Genomic DNA, 20,803 nt, shown 5'->3' on the forward strand with positions numbered 1-20,803 from the left:
GTTTAGGGCATGAAGCTCGGTTTTGCGGTGCAAATGTATGATGATAATAGATATAGTTGTGATAACAGCCCATCTGCTTGTTCTTTTCCAGGGTGTCCACACTGTAAAAACGCTGTCCCCCACTTCACCACCGCAGCAGAGCTCTTCAAAGAGGATCGCAAGGTTCGTGTTGCTTTTTCACATACTCACTTAGATATGTGATTACTGGCTCTGATGGCGGCGCAAAGATGCCTCTAACTGGAGCTGTGCTTACAGTAAACATCACGGTTTTAGGTAATCGGCTCACAGTTAGAAGATCGGTATTGATTTGAATAAATATTGATTTGAAACCTTTCCGCGCAGTGTTCAGGCTAAAGTTAAAAAAGACAAATAAAACAAATTCTAGCTGCTTTTTTATCTTGTTTTGCTGTATCGTGTCTTTCACAACAAATAAAATAGTTATTTTAAAAGTAATGGAACAAAAGACGCAGATTTAGACCAACAAGGGACCTGATGTTGCAGAAACAAAATATTACAAATGACATAACGTATTTCCACTGTGGTCTTGACAGGCCGTAATCCTGTGTGTCTGCTTTATTACAGTCTTTCGTGACAGGCTGTAGTCATTACTAGATCTAATTTCTTCCAGGTTCTATTCAGTTACACTCAGGCTCAAAGCTTATCACTGTGAAATTATTAAGATCTTGTTTGTTTGCTTGTATTTTCCATCTTTAGGTTAGAAATGATTTCTTTCTTTCTTTCATTTATTGTGTTTGTGTTAAGCGTTCCCTGGACATACACAATATATCCACTCACCAGCCACTTCATTAGGTACACCTGCTCAACTGCTCATTAATGCAAATATTTAATCACCAAATGTAAAACAAGCGTCAGAGAGGAGAAAGAGGGTTATTTAGGTGACTCTGAATGTGGCATGGTTGTTGGTGTCAGATAAGCTGGTTGAACCTTGAAGCAGATGGGATATTTTCCTTGCAAACCTTTGGCCACATAGTACCAGCTGAGCTTTGATCAAATGCCACAGCCTGCCTGAGTGTTGTTGCTGATCATATCTATCTGTCTATGTGCGCAATGCACGCATTTTCTGAAATCTCAAATCATCTGAAATCAGTTACTTGAACATGATAATAAAACCTGATCCCACCTGGCTCTAGAATGGTGTGCCTACTAAAGTGTCTGTTAAGTATTATCAGGAGGGGAGGGGGGAATATGTCACATTTTGGGAATTCTTTTCCAAAGTGGACCACATAAGTTGCACTTTAAAGATCTGAATATGTTTGAAATGTTCAGACATCATCATGATTCACATTAATTTATCCTCTGTAGTCTTCACAGATGCTTTTTTTGTATTTTCTTACAGCTTGAAAGGTGTTAGTTATAAAAACAAAAGAACGAGCATTTGCAGAGTAAATGCATTTGCATATTTGATGCAAAGTTATCAGAAAGTCTTTCGATTGTCGTTAACTTGAGAATTCACATCTTTAAAATGGTAAATGGCCTGTATTTGAATAGCGCTTTTACTAGTCCCTAAGGACCCCAAAGCGCTGAAAGTCCTCTCGCCCCATTCCTAATAATTGTTTTCATGTCTCACACAGGAATAACTGGTAATTGGCTTCCACCTATAGAAGGCTTTTGACCTTAGTTGGTTTTTACATAGTGTTTGACAAGCGCACTCAGAACAGTAGCAGAGGAGCTGTAACTTAGGGTTCAGTGTCTCCACTCCACTCCAGTCCACTCCAGTTTGACCATTTAGATGAAGCACCACACTGTTGCATCAAATTTTCTGCAGGCTTGGGGTTTGGAGGTTAATGGAGGTTCATGTAGTGGCAACAGGACACACTCACGCTCATCCTCCATCATCCCCACTCCCTCTCGTTACTTACCCTCAGGGACTCATGTCCTGACACCCTCCCACTCTTGCTCATTTCTGTTAATACCCTCTGACTGCAGGGCTTATTTCCAAACCTCTTAAACCACAACTGTGTGACTCACTCTCTTGCTCTCTCTCCCTTTCAAACATGCAGGAATTTTGGACACGTGTCAGGCAGCGCTCGAAGCTAAAGTATCAGATTGAAGTGACAAAAAAAACCCATCTAATTGCTGCCTTATCATTTGTGAAGTCTCATCAAAATGCTTAATGCTGAATAGCTGTTGTTCCAGTATTTCTCGGACCGTGTTGCTGTCTCAGTTGTTTGGAATTTTTCTAAATCAATGTCAGATGGTGTCCTCAGCAACTTAGCCATCTATTTTTCTGAGGCAATTCTTTGTAACATTTCTCAATAACATTAATCTTCAACAGATGAAAATGAAAATGCTTTAAACCTTCTTTTTTTTTTTTTTTCTTGGGAAATTTGGATATCAGCTGCAACTGTAACACATCATTTCATTTATTCATTTCTGCAGAAACTCACACTCGCTTCCTTCATTTCTAAATACTGAAGTAGATCTGTGCATTTATAAATAACCATAATTTCAGTCAGATCGAATGGTCAATGCCCGACAAGCCAAAATAATAGAGCTGAATATTTAAAAAGAGGTTTGTGTGGTTTTAAAAGTTGATGGATTTAACCCTTAAAAATGTATATTTAAATTTAGCCATAAATCTGTTTAAATTAATCTTTTCTTGCACTTCCGCTGCTTTTAGTGATTGAGTTTATTTTTTTTGAAAAAAGGATCATGTATAATAACATAAATGTTACCATTTGATGCATTGTATCAGAGTTAGCTAGAAGCTCATTTACATCTGCAGTTGCTTGGCAGATTACATGCAGAAGGTTTTCTGCTTCTTTAGCCCAACTGCTTCGAGGTCTGCTGCTGTTTTCAGATCCCTCACTTTAAGACTCTTGCATTTACTTTTCAATTCCAGTAACTTTTTGTTTGCACCTTGTAAGATTTTATCTTGTAAGGTAACAACGATTCTTACATTTTCCATCAAGAAACACACAACATTGATAACCTGACCACATACTACAATATTTACTTTATATTTTAAGCAAGACTTTCGCAACAGCCAGAAATGTACTATGAGACTCAGTATTTGGGACCACAACCTTAAAGCAGATCCTTCACGCTTTTTCTTATTTTCTGTCATATACACTCACCAGCCACCTCACTAGACTGACCTGTTAAACTGCTTGTTAATGTAAATCTCTAAAGACATGGAGACACAACAACCTGCTGAAGTTCAAATCAGAATCTCCACAGAAAGGTGATTTAAATAACTCTGAACATGACCCACCATGTGTGGCACCAACACAGTAACTTAAAAAACGTCTTGTTGAGACCAAGGCCAAAGTTTTTTGTAGGCTAGAGCAGCAGAAGACCACACAAAGTACCACTGTCCACTAAAAACAGGAAACAAAGGCTACAATTCGGCAGTAGAAGACTGGATAAAAGTTGTTTGGTGTGATGAGTCTGTTTCTGCTGCACCATTCAGATGGTTTGAATTTGAAAGCATCAGTCCTCTCTGCCTTGCATCAACAGTTCAGGCTGCTGCTGGTGGTGCAACGATGTAACAGTGTGGTGGATAGCTTCTTGTCCATTTGGGGACCCTGAATATGAATTTACCACTGTCTCTGACCATGTCCATCCCCTATGACCACAGTGAAACCATCTCCTGATTGCTGCTTCCAGCAGGACAATGCTCCATGTTATAAAGCTCAAGTCATCTCAAACTGGTTTTGCGAACTGACATTGAGTTCGTTGTCGTCAAATGGCCTCCACAGTCACCAGATCCAATCTTCCAATAGAGCACCTTTGGAATGTGCTGGAATGTTGTTGATTCCAGAGGGCGGAGAAGAATAGCCAGACTTCATCAAGCTGAGGTGAAGGCAATAGAAATTCGAATAACTACTCATTACAATCAAGTTATGCACAAGATAGGCTGGTTCTAACCTTGTTAAAGTTCAAAGAAGAGAGACTGAAGTGTCATTATTGAGACAGTTGGAGCTGCACTCAGGTCCATTGGAAGACTGATTTAGCAAAGCAGGATATGAACATAACAAATCCACTTTAAGTTGCTTTAAACCATACCTTGAGTTTCGAGGTTATGATGAAAGTAGCACAAGCTGCATAATCAGGGGACCTGCATTCGTGTGGAAGTCACACAGATGCACAGTTTTAAGATGTATTTCCCTCTTGTCGTTCCCCCAGTGGCCAGAGGAGATTTGAAGTTTTGTTTGAACAGGACTAAATCTGCATAGTGGGTACTTGTGTTTACTTGGCAGTTCTCTCTGTTTATCAAGACAAGCCCCAGTGTATTATGCCAGACCGGTGTTGATCACAGTCTATTAACTGCCCTTGCCTCATTTACCAAAGACTAACACGGGCTTAGCTGCAAGCTTTGAAGACACAAACAATTAAAACTCCACATTCTGCTGTATATCAGCATGGGAGCCGTGTACAGGGTTTGTTCCATGCTGTTCTGTCTTTTCTCCAAATTCCAATCAATACCAGCGTTAAAGGTGCACATGGGCTGGAACAGCACTGCGATGAGAACACAGTTTCATTAGGGAATTTAAGGATTTGCTTAATATAACCTACCCTGTGGCTGCTACTGTACTGGTAAAATCATAGAGAAGCACACTGGTTCGTCTTGACCACAGCGCTGCAGAAATCAAGATTTCCCCGTGGAGCTTTTGACCTCTGCTGGCGCTTTGCAGTTGTTTTTGTATGCATGGCTCCCTGTTAGGGGTTCTGCGCACATCAATGAGGAGCTGTATATGGTCCAATCTACACAAACTACCAATGATGTCAACCTCTTTCAGTCACCAACAGGTGGTGGTAATGTGTGGAGATGTGATGCAATGCTCGAGCAACAACGGGGAATGAGTTTGGCTTTTGTGTTTTTCTGTATTTATCTGCAGGAAATTTGTTTCATCTTTTGAACACTTTGTTAAGTTCAATGCCTTGTTCTCTTGCTATGTTAATTCACTAGTTTCCTGCTTATTATTAGTCTATAACCCAGTCAGAAGTAAATACAGGAGAATTGCTGATACTGATACCTATGAAAGCCTGTTTCCATCACTAAAAAAAAGTATCAATAACTCGAAATTTCTTATTATCCGGAAGGATATGGCGCAGGAGAATGCACACTCAAAACCAGATCGCAAGAAATTGGCGCTTTCGAGAGTACATTTGCTGATATGTGATTGATTTAGCTAATAACACAAGGATTTCATCATTTGTGAAGTCACGCTGAAAATAATCAGCAATTTGTGCATTCATGACTGGATGTAATACTGGTAGCTTAGCTGTAGCATTTGTAGCTGAGGGCTTCAGCTTCCGGGTAACAAGGAAATGACGTCATTCCCGTAGATTACAGATTGGCAGCGCTAACTTGAAATTTCGAGTTAATAAGTCGAAATTGGCTTCCATAGAGATACCTTTAACCAATTGTGTGTGAATGTGTGTGTGAATGGGTGGATGACTGAATGTAGTGTAAAGCGCTTTGGGGTCCTATGGACTAGAAAAGCGCTATACAAATGCAGGCCATTTACCATTTACCATTTAAGTCAGCTTATGTAGGGGAGAGCAATGTGTCAGGATTTATGTGATGGTTTGCAAATTCCAAGCACATTTTAATGACCACTGAATCACTGTGATTTGTACTTTACACAATATTTAGTTAACCCAACACACCTTTCAGCTTTTCATGTATTTTGAACGTTCATATGTCAATGAACAATATTCTTCACTCTCATTGGTAGTCCCTTCAGTCACTCCTCATTGAAGTCATACAGTCTGTGGTCTGTAGCTGCCACGTCACTGCAAATCACCTCCAGTGTGTGCACAGCTGTAGTAACTTGTATATTAGTTCTTTGTAAAATTTGTTTTTTATTACCATAAGGCAGAGAAGACCTTTTATAGGTGTTTATGTTTTTATATTTTATCTTAATCATACTGAGTTTACGTGTAATAAAATGTACAATGTAAATAAAAGTGCTATTGCCAGTCCCCATTACTCAGTTGATGCTTGTGTTGCAGCTACAATAAATCAAAGACGTGGTGTGTTACAGTAACCCCTTCAGTGCTGTGTCACTCTTTAATATGAGCTAATGTATTCCTTGAGGTGGTTTCAGTCCAGCGTATGCAGATCCATGTTAGATATTACAAGCACAGGTACTTTGTTGTTAGAACAGAGGTAGCTCTGAGTGTAGCTGTACCTCTCGGTTTGACGCTGGTAGAGATACTAGGCCAAATGGTAATATGCTGCCCCCTAAAATTTCACTATCCAGCCAATAATATGATGTGGGGTCCTCTGTCACTTGAAGATGAATCAATAACGGAATTGGCTGAGGACCTTTTGAAGAACAACAGCTCTACGACTTCATTTTCTCCTGTCAATTCACGGCAACTCTGATTGATTGCACAGGGATGAGCATTTGGAGGGAGCCTGTAGTTACATTATACCCCTCATTGCAGCTACAGTGCCATCTCTAATGCTGCTGCTGCTTAAAGCACACTCTATGTATCTCAAATTGCCCTAACTTAAAGGTGGTTAAAGATTTCACAATTAAAAAAAGAAAAACACGTAGTGCTCAAGATCTTGTGGTAAATTGCCCAGGTATACAAAGAAGAGGGTAATTTTTGGTGGTTTCACCTTAATTTCTGTTGACTATTGTGCCTTTCCAAAGGTGATGCACCTCACTCTTGCTGAATATGCACAGCTTGCAAGTCCATGAAATACTCTTGTTGTGGGAGCACAGTGAAGAACAGCTTAATACACTTGATTAACAGACCAGAGAAGAATATCCCTTTATAGGCTCTCTCTTGTCTCATATGCGCTCCATTTGCTCCCTATCTTCGCTTTTTTGTTTGCCCGTGTCTATTCTGGTGATGCAGATGAAGTCGACATTCTGCTGCATTGTAGCCATTTTAGCGATTTGTTGGCAATTATGCAGATTTTCTGTCACTTGAGTATTTATATTTGCATACAAAACAAGGTGCATGTGTCTTGTAATTAGGACAAGAAAGTTTTCGAGTCGTTTGCGGTGCGGCATAAGTGTCAAATATTTCTCCTTCCGCAGCATGTCTGTTATTTCCACGTTTGGCTCGGGCAGACAGATAGACAGCGAGCGATTATTTGATGGTGACAAGTTCAATGTGGAGCACTCAGCACCCTGAGAGAGGGTGACATTTCTGCTGTCCAAAAGGACATGCTAAGTGAGCCATGTATCAGTGAGGCAGCATTTACGCCTCATTGGGACAGCTTGTCACTAATCGATGCAACAGCCACGCAACATAAATCTCGCTTGTTGTTTTTATGCTCGCTGATTGTTGTTGGGGGGCTTTTTTTTTTTTTTTGCACCACCCACATAAACAGACCAATGCGTAAGTCACTTTTATGCCTCCATCCCGGTGACAGCTGTAGCCTAAGGCATTATGTTTTCTCAATGCCCCCCCCCAATCCAGCCAGCCGGCCAGCCATCACCATGAATGTGATACATTATTGTGCTTAAAGGTCAGGACCCTCATGGCCCTTCCCTTCTTGTGAATATGATGATCTTGTCAATGTCAACTCAAGGATGAGCTGAAAAAAAAAGAAAGATCACAAAATGTGTTTTTGGCAGGTACTGAACTATTGCCATGCTAATTAGCTTAGCATGCTAATGCTAAGCATTTTCACAGATAATGGCACGACTCTTACATTACATTACATTTTACATTATGCCATGCCTTTGCCAAACTTATCTGTAGTTATAGCTTGAAACCATCATTTAGTGGTCATAATTTAAGAAATGGGGACCGTGTTGAGTCTTGTGCATGTCCCAAGCACCTCAAAATATAATGTTGTGTAAAAGTCTTAATCCGTCCCTCATTTCTTTGTATTTTGCTTCCAAGCAGCCAGACCGTCTTGATATTTTTAAAGTAGTCTTGAGCAGTAGGTCTTTCAAAGTTTTTATTTAGACATTGGCTGCTTTTTCACTTATTTTCAGACGATTGTTTTTCTTAAATCTGACCTATGAAACACAAAAATGAACCTAACCAGTGTTTGTCTACATTACATCTGTACATTACACCTTATACAATGTTTTACATACATTGTATCTTTTGGCACTCTGTTACTATCAGCCTGTGGTAATTTTGTTTCTATTTCATTAGCTGAAACTAAGAAGAATGCCAAAGATAACACAGTTTGATAGACATAAAATAGTATTTTCAACAAGGGGAATCTCAAAAGGCTATCAGGTAAAAATCTGATGTATTTCAGCATGTTGTGCAGTGTGTCCTTAAGAAAACTGACAAAGCCGTCATGAAGTGAAGTGGTTGGCTGGGGCCTTTCTGTGTGAAGTTTACATGTTCTCCCCATGCTGGTATGGGTTTTCTCCAGGTAAACTTTCCTCCCAGTCCAAAGACATATTGGTATTTCTTTCTGTTAGCCCTACGATAGATGGGTGATCTGTCGCCCTTTGACAGCTGGGGTAGGTTCCAGCTCACCCACACCCCTGAGTAAGATGTGTGGATAGCTGGATGGCTGGCAGGGGGGGAAATCCAGCAAAGACCTGACACGGGACTTGAGAGATGCATCCACTGCTCACTTGAACCCTTGTCAGAAATGGTCTCAGTGGAAGTTTAGCTCTCAAGAAGCCATTTATAAGAAAGGGAAATGGGGAGAAAAGGTTGAGGCGTGGCAAATTACACGAGAACTGGACTGAAAATCAGAAGTAACACATCTTATGGAGTGATAAATCAAATTTGAAATTATTGGTTCAAATTATTATCAATATGCAGGTCAACAGGCTGTGTTGAAGAATAAAGGGGAGCATATCAAATACTGACCGTCAAGCTCATTAGAACTGTACAGAATCAGTTTTTCTTCAATCTGTTTATGTTTACACACGTCTCAATAAATTGCTTCACCTGTTTCCTTATTTTCCTAGCAAATACAAAGAAATGAGAGTTGGCACAGTAGTGCTGTAGCTGTGTCCTCATTTGCATTCCTGTAATATTCTTCACCTTTTTAATAGTAGCAATGTACAGACTTGTGATAAAGTTTGTTTCATCTGAAAATATACCGAGTTCTTAAGATCCACTGAAACAAAAGCTAACTGGCCATAAAATGGAAATGCATCGTGCGAATTCAAATAATTGTCATAGTGATAATAAAATAACAATAAATGGGAAGAATGCACCAGGAATAATAGAAGTAACACATAAACTACCTTGACTGTTTAATGAATGTCTGCGTTAAACCTATTAACTATTAAAGATAATGACTGCAGTTTTTGAAATTCATACTACAGTAAAGTTTCCTCGAATGTAGCTCAAAAGGAGATTTTCTGAGAAGTTTATGTATTCTTATGTACTAATTATGTCTCGGTAGGAAGTTTATTTAACAAGCTTATTACACAGCAGCCGTTTGACAGAAAATAGAAGAATCAGGTGTTACAAATCAAATTAATGAAGCCTCCGTTGTATATAAGCACGGAGCCTCAGTTAATGTGATTGGTCACGTCTGTGTTTCCTTGCTATTTTATGTCAGAATGGGTGCTGTGAAATGGGTCTGTTAGTTGGAGAAAACTTTTTACGACAAAAAAATAATATTTTCAGATTATTTACACACTCATCTAATTAAGGCACAGTCCCAAGCGCCTCATCTGAATACGGCAGGGTGCCAAGCGCCTTTAAAATCTTGTGAATTTAAAGCATGTTTTATTATGCGCACTGAAAGTGAATGCGCAATTGCCTGTTTCAGATCGTGTACGCAGCTGTGGACTGCACTAAAGGACAGAACCACGAGCTTTGCAAGCAGGAAGGGGTGGAGGGCTACCCAACATTCAACTACTACAACTATGGCAAGTTTGTGGAGAAGTACAATGGAGATCGAGGGGTAAGTGATTGGAGGCGGTTTATGATGTTGCAGTGAATGAACGTTCAGTGATGATCTGCATAGGGGGGGAAAAAGTACCCAATTATCAGAGAAACCAATAACCGCCAACAATTGTGTGGATTACAGTTGGATGGGGAAGGTTGTGAACTTTGTTTTTTAATATGTGCTAAAATATCATATTCCACAGATGTCCTGAGAGATAGATGAGAAGCATTTGTTACAACAGCAGATGATTACCGTCCATCTGTCCTGCACACCATCTTGAAGGAATTTATTCTTTCATGCAGAATGCATTAAACTGTTGGATGAGCTACGTGCCTCGGATCCCTCAGCATTTCTGTTGGCCTGAGTCAGGACTTTGGCTTCGTCATCCCAAGATGCTATCAGTGTGCGTGTCGCACGTCCTGACGTTTCTCCTTAGAATCTGCTGATAATTTTCAGAATCGATTGCTCCATCAATGATGATGAGCTGTCCTGGCCCAGATGCGGCTAAACAGGCCGATCCATAATGTTCCCATCCCCACAGTGTTTGCAGTTGGGATCGAGTTCTCATGCTGAATCCCTCCATAGTGGATTCAGGAGGATTAACATTAGCAAATGTTAGAAAAGCTGTTCCCTGTCTCACACCTTACTTTTACTCTTATTTATTGCCCTACTGTTCTTAAAAGAAGGGCAACAATTTTGTTGTGTGCCGTAACTCTTTAGAGATGGTTCTGTAATCTTTTCCACCATCACGCGTATTAACAACTGCTTTCTGAGGTCTTCAGAAATCTCCTTTATTCTTGATTTGTGTCCTCAAACGTGTCATAACGAGCGCTCTTTAAATAAAAACACACCCGACTCAAATCTCAGTCATGGTTGATTTGTAATCCTCGTCATCCCATCAATAGAAAACACCCGAATATCCCATTCAGATTAATCCTAGAGGTCACATACATTTAATATTAGATGATTATTCTCAATATGTAAATGACCAAATCTAACATTTTAACTTAAGTGACCAACTTAGATTCTGTTTATCTCCTTCTCAAAGTGATGTGTTTACTGAGGTTATGTATTAGGTTCACATGTGTGCAGAAATATAGAAAATCTCAGATCACAAACTATTTCTGAGACTGCGTTTAGATCAGGGATGTCGAATTTTACATTGTGGACCACATGCAGCCCACGTTAATGTTAAGCAAGCTGGAACAGTGACACTAGATAATAACATATTTACATGATAAATGCATAAAACTGGAGATAAGGTCAAAGTACAATTTATAGAAAATATCCTTTTTTTTTTCTTTTGGACTCGCTGTCTAAAAACTGACATTTCTATAGCAGATGGTCATTGAATTGTTTATCCACTACTTAATTACTTTGGTGTAGTATGTAAAGAAGGGATGGGGGTATCAATAGGAAAAGCTGTTAATCTTGAAATAAAAATCTGTTCACTCGCTCACTTTGCATTTCTCACAGACGTCTGGTCGGCTGGATTGGAGTCTGCCGAGTCGATTCTGACCCTCAGGCCTTGTGTTTGAGATGCGTGATTTAGATAGTTCAGCTGGTTCAGAAATTAGAACAGGATTGAAAGTAGAGGAGAAAAAGATGCATCATTAATGCTGTTATTTCTTCACTCCAGCTGTTGCAGTTCTTCTCCCTGTGTCAGAAACTCAGAAACGACCTCCGAGATGTTGTTCAGTGACGGGGGGGTGGGTTGGCTTTACTTTTTCCACACCTTGCCTCCCTCCCCCTGCCTGTGGACAGACTGCCATTCTTGGCCTGAAATCATGTGTCAACTGAATTATTTATAGCATCAAATGGTTCAGAGCTCAGTCCAGCTCAACTCAACCGTACGTGGAGAATTATCTGCGGGCAGCAGCAGAAAACACTGTGCAGCCTGACCTCAAGCACAGTGGCGGTATTTACATTTTGTCCTCCCCCTCAGCACCATCAGGTGAAGATGAGGTTTATCCACAGGACTGCCTGAGAACTTGCTTCAAGTTGAGAAATATGCTGTGGTGATTGTTACTTTCCTTGTCTTCACAGGAGGCAGGCTTCACGGGTTTCATGCGCAGCTTAAGAGGACGCGACCAGGAGAAGGTTGTCAAGCGGAAGGAGGAGCTCTGAGAGAAGCATGCGGGGAGTGGGGGGGCGGCGTGGGGTGGGGGGGCAATGCACTGTGACCCTTGAGCCTGGCAAAGGGCCCTTTCAGCACTGACAGGGGAGACTCGACAACCTCAGCGAAAGGCTATTTTTTTTATACCGTGGTGACTCCGTTTGTAATAATACCAGAGTACTTGCTGTCAGACCAACCACTTGAGACTCGTGTTTTTCACGGATGTTCTGATGGGAAGAAAATACACAGACGAGGAAAAAAAGAAAAGGTTTTCTTGTTTTTGCCCAACCACTGTGACTGAATATGTGAAAAGCTACACCCTATACTGTATCTATGCAATACTGCCCCATGCTTAGCTCTGCAGGGGTTTGTGTGACTGTCAGACCACCATGGTGGTGGACCGGTGGTGGGCATCAGTATCTAACGGTGGAGGTTGCACTGTCCCAATGGGTCCTAATCCAGCCCCATCAACCCTGTTCTGTCTCTAAAAGAGACAAATGCTGATTATTGACATACACCTTTTGGTTTCAGTGATTTGGGGGGGTTTTTTAGCTTTTTTTTTTTTTTTTTTTTTTTGTTCTTCTTGTTCTTGTTGTTGTACAGAACCTTCACGTCTGCAGAACAATTTTAAATATTGATTATTTTTTCACATCATTTGGAAAGTAACGGCATTTTAACACCACCACTAAAAAAAAAAGAAAGAAAAGAACCTAAAGCTTGTACAGTGAAATGTGAGGTGCTCCAGTGAGTAGTGTAGGTTTGTTAAATTGGTGAAATCACAGCTAAAGGATCAGTATTCTGTGTGGGTGTGCACTATCATGATTGATTTTTGCTTTTAGAAAGGAGTTTTTGTTTGCCCCCAAACTGTGGCCTTACAGATGTAAAAATATAAAATGTCTGGAATTGCAGAAATATAATAAGTGGAAGAGATTCAGAGGCCTGGTGCCCTTGTAACTCTCTCATGAAATGACCAAGTAAAGGAGAATGAGGGTGGGGGGGAGGGAACACAACAGAACATGAAATGCCAAATATTACTGCAAGCTGCCCTTCAGAGTTTCACAGTTCATACTTTTCCAAATCTTATTATTAATCTTATCATTCACAGCTGGAGTGACTTTACCTCTTGCTCCTTCATTAATTGTTAATAATGGGAGAGTTCATTGACAGAAGCATGGGAGATGCTCACATCTGGTGTCTGAATAGTCTATGTGATCAACAAACATCCAAAACATGAGTCTTACCTCCGTCCACTGAAGTAATCACAGATTCCGCTCAATATCCCACAAATCCCCTCTGTATTCACACTCTACTGGAATATCTCAGACCTCTGATTTACACTTTGGGCATTCAGTTTTTTTGTGTGCGTTTGTCTGTAACCAATCTGTTTCATCACTGGTGTTTCTGCTACTTCCTGTTTAACTGAAACTCGCAGAGGAGTCTAGCGCAAAAGACGGCTTTCCGAAATCTTTCCCGTTTCCCTTCTTCTGAGTGCGCGTCTACCTGAAGCGCCTCGGCCTGGAATGGTTCGGCTTCAGTCAGCTTGGATAGTGCTCTCCCATGCTTTCCTTCATATTTAAAACGGATGACTTCACGAGACGCCCAAGGAATAATTAACTGTTAAGTCTCCAGAGCCTCTTCCAGTTCTCGCAGCATAACACCATCAATTCGGGGGCCAGAGTCATTACCTTCTGTGATACGTTTTTTTTTTTTCTTTCTTCCATAATTTTGTATTTCTTTTTTTCTTTTTTTCTAGCTCCCTTGCTTCAGCCTCTATAAATATTTAAAGTCTTATCTGTAGCTGAACTTGTGTTTTATTATTCAAGACTTTGGTTTCTTTCATTATGAATAAGGTTCTCAGGGATAGCAAAACACAGTCAAAGGGAACTAGTTTGCTTTGTAATTTATCATTCCAGCTGAATAATTTTCGATCCTTAAGTCACCAAGGATAAAACACAACACACCTAAATTGTCCTTCTTCCTGTCACAACAGCTTGTGCTGAATAAGATGTTTGTCAGTGAACCATTTTTTTCTTTTTTGGGGATTCTTTGCGTATGAAACCGTTTCAAGTGTTCAGACTGTCGCCCGGCACACGGTGTTCAATGTGATTACTATCATTTCACCATATGCAAGAGCATTTTGAAAAAAGTGCTTTAAACAGTTACGTGACATATCGTCGTAATTACGTGTTCATTCTTCTCTCGATGAGAAGTCATTACCTTTGATTACTCTGAACATTTGTTTGTGTTTGGCAGTTTCCACACTGACATAATGCGTTAGCTGAATAATAGAAAGACTTTATTCCTTATCCCAAAGGTATCCGTGTTATGTTGGACTTTTTTCACAGTTATGCCAAGAAGTCATTGTTGCCTTTGATTTTTTTTTTTTTTCCACTTCTCTGTGTCCAGCCATATGTACAGGTTCAATCCTTGCAGTAAAGAAAAGAAAAATAAAGCCAAACATTTCCAAAAAGGCTTTCAACTGTGTTTATATAAAAATAATATTAATAAGAAGTAATAATTTATTCATCTCCTCGGGGAAATTTTGGTGTCAAACTGCAAAAATCTCCAGCTATGGTACTTATTTCTTTATATTTTGCTAGGAAATTGGTGAAATGGGTTCAGCAATTTGGTATGATCACCTTTATTCTTCAACTCATCTGAAATCTTAGTCGGCTTTTTTTGTCATTTCTTTAAGTAGTTTTCAGGAATACTTCTCCAGGTTTTTTTTGAAGGATATTCAAAGCTGTTCTTTGGATGTTGGCTGACTTTTGTTCTGTTCTCTGCCAACATAATCTTACACTGCTTCAGTAATACTGAGGCAAGTGATGATTATTCATAGGTCAGTGTGAAGTGACTTAACAAACAAAAGCATATCCCATTAAAAATGGTTGGGTTCAAGGACTGGGCTAAAAATAAGTGGAAAAGCAGCCAATTTCCAGTGAAAAACTGAAAGAGAATCTGGAGATCTGTTGCTAAAGACCACTTTAAAAAATTATGAGACACTCACTCATTGAAGCAAAAGGGTAAGAAATTAGGGATGGTTTAAGACTTTTGCACAATATTCCAAATAAAACAAATAAATGCCTAAAAACAGCAGAAAAAAGCCAATGGTTGTAACAGTATTGGAAGCTAGAGTGATGAACCAGGTCATCAGTCTTTTGTGTTAACAAATTTCTAAAATCTCACTGCAGTGGGATCAAAGTGTCTTCTACAATGTTCTGTGCTGCAGCACAGTGCAAGAAGACTACACCGAGCCACCAAAATATTGTGGAGAGGATGACTGTTATTATCAAAGATGGTCTGTACTTTTGTTTCTGTACACCTTTCCACCACAATTCCCAGTGCTGCCACAGTCCTGCCCATTATCCAGGCATCATGCGTCATCGCTAACACACAGCAGTAACAAAGAGGACACTGGTAGCAAAGATCTGATAGAATTAAAACAGCATGTCACTGTCTACATTTAGTAAGTCTGCACTGGCCCTTCCTGTACAGGACATCTGCAACCAATCTGTTATATTATCAAGGGGGACACCGGGATATTTATAACTCTGCACCACCTCAGTGTCCTCTCCACGGATGTTGATAGGCCAAAGACGGAGCTTAGACCTATGGAAATCTACAAGTACCCATGCATTTTTTTTTTTTACAGCCAACTTTATTTGAGCATTTTTAAAAATCATATTAGAGGGAAAGGCTTTAGGCGGGTTGCATCAACTATTTGGTGAATTTGATGTTAGACTCCCAGGCAATATATCCTCGCAATTTTAGCTATCCCATGAATTTTCCTCAAGCGTCACCGTGACGTTGGCAGTATCGGTGTTTTGTTTTTTTATGTGGATGACTCAGCAGCGACTGAAAGGACTGGAAATGAATTAGTGGACATCAATGTCTATGTTGAGAATTAGAAAACGAGGATAAAACTCAGCAGCGCAAACGCTGCAGACTGTTAGCGTGTTTATTGGCAAGCACTGTATTTAGTAATGGACAAAAATGGATGGACTGCACTGTTGGAGCCATGAAATAAACAGATGACGACCTTGTCAGGTCGCTGGGCTATTGGACAGCCCCTGTGGAAGCAGAGTTTTTTGGGGGTTTTTTTTTTTTTTTTTGCTTGTTTGGTTTGACTTTTTTTTTTTTTTCCTCCTCTGCATCTCATAAGGGAAACAAATGGACCTCAAGCAGCACTCAGCAGATGTGACACTGGTGGCTTTATTATGAGAAATGGCTAGAAAGTGGCACAGGACCCAAATGTGACACAGTCACAGCTTTGCTGCCTGGACCTCTGCATTTGAAGGACAGCAAACATAAAAAAAATATTACAGATCATTTTTTCCAGGATCAAGGTAAAAGTAAATATGAGGAGCTCACCTCAGACCTCGGTCTAAGCTGTGGCATGACTTTGAAGGTTTTGTGTTTAGTGTTTGTAGTCCATGGGTCATGCAGGTCTGCTTGGATAAAGTGCTGTTTTTGGGATGCATGCAGTGTCGAACATTAACAGGCTGATTAATGCCTGTGAGCACAGGCAGTAATACTCTCTCAATCCCAATTTCACTTTAGAGGATTTTCAGAGGGGCAGAGAACTCTGGAGCATTGGTTCATTGCTCCTTTGTTGGTTTTCTTGGAGGGGAGGGCGAGGCGTTTTAAACCAGTGGAAAATGAGCATAAGAAATGGAGGGCAAAGGGTTATTGGTACAAAGTTAAGGTCTATTCAGATTCAAGTACCCTTAACAGAGGCAATTTTACCTTTCTGGATAATTGTGTTTGGGCTGTTCAGAATGCCATATCTGAGTTTGCACTCTGTCGTTATCTGCCTGCTCATCATCTAACTCAATCAATCAATCTTTATTTATAAAGCACTTTTCATACAAAAATGTAGCACAAAGTGCTTTACATGGTTAAAAGCAGCCCCCCCCCCCCCCCCCCCCCCCCCCCCACACACACACACACACACACACACACACACGCACACTTGAAGAGTAAAATTGGGCTGGGCACACATGAGCCAGGTGAGGAAACTTCCATGTGTATTGTCATTATTTTCATTTCCCTATTTTTATTATTTTTTTATTTTTTAGAAAGTCAAACAGCTATTTCGTTTTTCAGATGCATCAGTGAAAAGTCAGCACATCTTTTCTTGGCATTCTGTAATTCCCTGCTTATTTAAATGTTGGGGTAAATTAGGAATGCCAGATGAATTTTTGCTTTTGCACATGTTTCTCACAATGGTTCTCACATTGAGTAATTTTGTGTTGTGCTGTTAAAAATGCTGCAGGAACTGGTGATTTGGATTTAAGAAAATGCATCAGAACAGTGCCATAAAAATGCTGTCTGCTCACATCATTGCTTAAAAGCTGGAACTCAGTTAAACACAGTATTGGGAAGGTTACTTTTAAAATGTATTCCACTACAGATTACAGATTACATGCCCCAAAATGTATTTTGTAACGTGTTACGTTACGTTACTCAATGAGAGTAACGTATTCTGAATACTTTGGATTATTTAATATATTATCATGCTGTTTACAACTACATGAATGTGATTTATTACTATTACTGAAGGTCCGCGGGTCTGAACCGTAGTAAAGGACCTCTGACTAATACGGCGGTTCCGTGTTGGGCTCGTAGCCGAAAACTAGCTTTACTTTGTTGTCTGGGTCAACTTTGCTTGCCAGAGACAGAGAGAGGCGTTGAAAGGCTGCTCCAACGGAACTTATTGTTTCAGAGGAAAACACGAACACAGCGTACAGTCGAGTCTTAATAGCTTACTTACAACTGGGCTCGTCAGGCACTCTTCTTGGCTGCAGTGGTTATTTACATGCTTCCAGCTCCCGTTTTTCCTCGATGACAGCTCGTACTTTTCCACTCTCCTTTTTCTCCCTCCTCGCGCTCACAGACACATAACGTGTATGGCAGTCCATTCTCCCTGCAGCACGGACTACACTGCCCGTGATGCTACATTCTTTAGAGCTATGTCTGTATCATTCTGCCTGTTAGCTTAGCACAATAAAAACAACAAAAAGGCCTCTCTAACCCAGGAAACACGCAGAGAGAGCGTGTCACCATGTAACCATGGCAACCGTAGTGCTGCCGCCTGGAACAACAGAACGTAGCTGTCAAACAAAACCTAAACAGTCCTGACCCGCGACAATATGAAACAGGAAAGTACTGCTGTGTAATCCATTTATTTCAACAAAGTAACTGTATTCTAAATACCACCTTTTTAAACAGTAACTGTAACGGAATACAGTTACTCATATTTTGTACTTTAAATACGTAACGGGGGTACATGTATTCCGTTACTCCCCAATACTGGTTACACAGCAATAACTCTGTGCATTTAGGCGTGTAGATATGGTCAGCACAACCTGCTGACCTTTTGCTGGTGCCACACAGGCTGGGCTGAGTATTTCAGAAACTGCTGATCTACTGAAAAGGGGAAAATATCCAGTGATCGTCAGTTTTCTGGTGAAAGAAAATGACTTGTTAATGCCAGAGGTCAGAGGAGAATGGCCAGATTGATTTGTGCTGATAGGAAGGCAACAATAACCACTCTTTACAACCAGGGTATACAAAAGTGCATATCTGAATGCAAAGTATGTTAAACCATGAAGCAGATGGACTGAAGCCTCAGACGACTACACCAAGTGCCACTCCCCATGTCTACAATTTGTACAGGCTTATCAAAATTGACAATAGAAGATTGGACAAGTGGTTAAACAATAAATAGGAAGCAACAAACAAACATGCATGGATCCATGCGTCAGTGGTTCAGACTACTGCTGGAGGTGTGATGGTGTGGTGAATATTTTCTTGGCACTCTTTGGTCTCCTTAGCACCACTTTAACATTATAAGCCTACCTAAGTACTGTTGCTGACCATGTCCATCATTTATGACCACAGCGTGCCCATCTTCTGATGACTGCTTCCAGCAGGACTTGAGCTTTGTGTCCTGTGCCCCAAAGCTCAAATTTGCTGAAACTGGTTTCTTTAGCATGACGATGAGTAACCAAAGGCCTCCACAGTCACCAGTTTTCAATCCAACAGAGCACCTTTGGAATCTCTGCGTAGAGTCCTGTTAAAGTTTTCTTTTACATATGAAAGTATACCGCCACTGGGACACACTATTTTAGAGAGATTTATTTCATTGCTTTTTTCACCAAACAGTATTATGCATTGGTTGAAACTCGTGGTGCTACAGTATAGTATGTCTGGTTGCTACTGCAGTCCAGACTGCAGTCTTATCCACAGAAGACCTGGGTCATTATGAAGCAAAGAAATATGATAAGAGGAAAACTGAACTGACCTGCTGATATCCTGATACAGCAAATGGCCTATAATTTAAAAAGAAGAGCTAATACAGTTATGCAGCAAAGTGAGCTTAATTAAAATATTTTTTAAAAATCTCAGTTTTGTCTTTTGTATTCTTATCATTAATTTATTATTGTAAATATAGCATTGCATTCTGTTTTTGTTTTACACTTTTTTGTATTTTTGGAAACAAAGCTTGGCCACAAGAGCATCAGCGAGTTTCAACACAGAAGAAGAAGAAGGTGTACTTTATTGGTCCCCGTGGTCTCTGCATTTAACCCATTCACTCAGTGAAGCAGTGGGCAGCCATTGGGCGCCCGGGGAGCAGTGTGTAGGGACGGTACCTTGCTCAGGGGTACCTCAGGGTAGCTGTTCAGGGGAATTGAACCCCCGACCTTCCGATCATGGGGCCACCACTCTACCTACTGAGCTATCCCTGCCCCCCTGATGCTTGCCAGTACAGAGTGGCTCACAGAGACCATTCTTTCCAAACATGTCGAATGGAGATGAGGTGAGAAAAACACCAAACTAGGAGAACTCACTGCTGTGTAAAATGCCATATCATGTCTCAACTAAATCCAGGGGGGAAATGCACTGATATGTGTGATTAATTGCAGGCACTGGGGATCACAGATAATAATCCCTCTTTCATTTCTCAGGCAGTTCTTAAAACTATACTTTTCATGCAATTGCTGGGGGACAAAATCAGGCTTTAATTAAATTGGGAAACCTGTTCTACAAAATATATTTTCAAACTGATCACAGTTCTCGGGAATGCATGAACTCGGACTTGAAATCTATAATGATGTCAACCCGAGAAAGAGCCACTCGCCACTGACGCATTTAAATGCCGAGAATGTGTTTGCGCGTCTGTTTAGACCGTGTCACTACAAATGACGGCACCGCCTTCTCCGCACCTGACGCTTTCTCCACTAAACACTCACCGAGACTTGTGGCTATTCATCATCTTGTCAGCACCAGTAGATATCCATCATCCACTTTCACTGTGTGTCTGTAGCTCTCGCTTCCTTTCACGCGCACGCGCACAGGGCATGAGGGTAGTGAGGAGGGCCCTTCAGGCTGACACATTAACAGGGCTCCTGGGAGATTGCATGGGTATGTGTGAAGGATGAGTCGGCTAACCATCTCTGTACTGGTGTTTTCATTTCCTCTAGCCAAAGTGCTGCCTGTTTTTTTTCTCTATATTCTAACAGGAAATAGTGGAAAGTGAATAAAATGCTGATGCCGGTGAACGGTCCACATTAGGCCTGAGTGCGCCACTAAAGCTTGGCAGGGTCTGGGTGCACCTTTATTCATTTTTCATGTTTTAATTTTAGCATAAAATATACTCTGCATCAGATGCCTTGGAGTTGGGCTAATTTGTGATTGTGTTCTCTGGGAAAGCAACTGGAGCAAGTAGGGTTCAGAATGAAAAAAGGAACAGTGTCTAACAAAGATAATGAGCTCATGAATATTCTGCAGTAGGACTTTATTTACTCATCTCTACATTGAACTGTAAACAGTATTTAGAAGTGTTTTGTTATCTGCAGTATGTTTTCCTT

General features: G+C 40.5%; 1 protein-coding gene across 1 annotated transcript in view; it reads left to right on the plus strand.

Moving 5' to 3' along the window:
• Positions 1-11,958, plus strand: part of pdia5 (protein disulfide isomerase family A, member 5) — a 73,067-nt gene extending 61,109 nt beyond the window's left edge. Inside the window, exons 15-17 of the mRNA XM_085249689.1 lie at positions 92-162; positions 9,695-9,829; positions 11,861-11,958. Coding sequence (XP_085105815.1) covers positions 92-162; positions 9,695-9,829; positions 11,861-11,941 — 287 coding nt within the window. The 3' untranslated portion in view covers positions 11,942-11,958. The remainder of the gene's footprint in view (positions 1-91; positions 163-9,694; positions 9,830-11,860) is intronic.
• The last annotated feature ends 8,845 nt before the right edge of the window (positions 11,959-20,803 follow it).

Source organism: Mchenga conophoros, linkage group LG16 (assembly GCF_057382185.1).
Source record: "Mchenga conophoros isolate Kocher_MC1m ecotype Shallow Benthic linkage group LG16, M_conophoros_male_GT1.1, whole genome shotgun sequence".
Taxonomy (NCBI): domain Eukaryota; kingdom Metazoa; phylum Chordata; class Actinopteri; order Cichliformes; family Cichlidae; genus Mchenga; species Mchenga conophoros.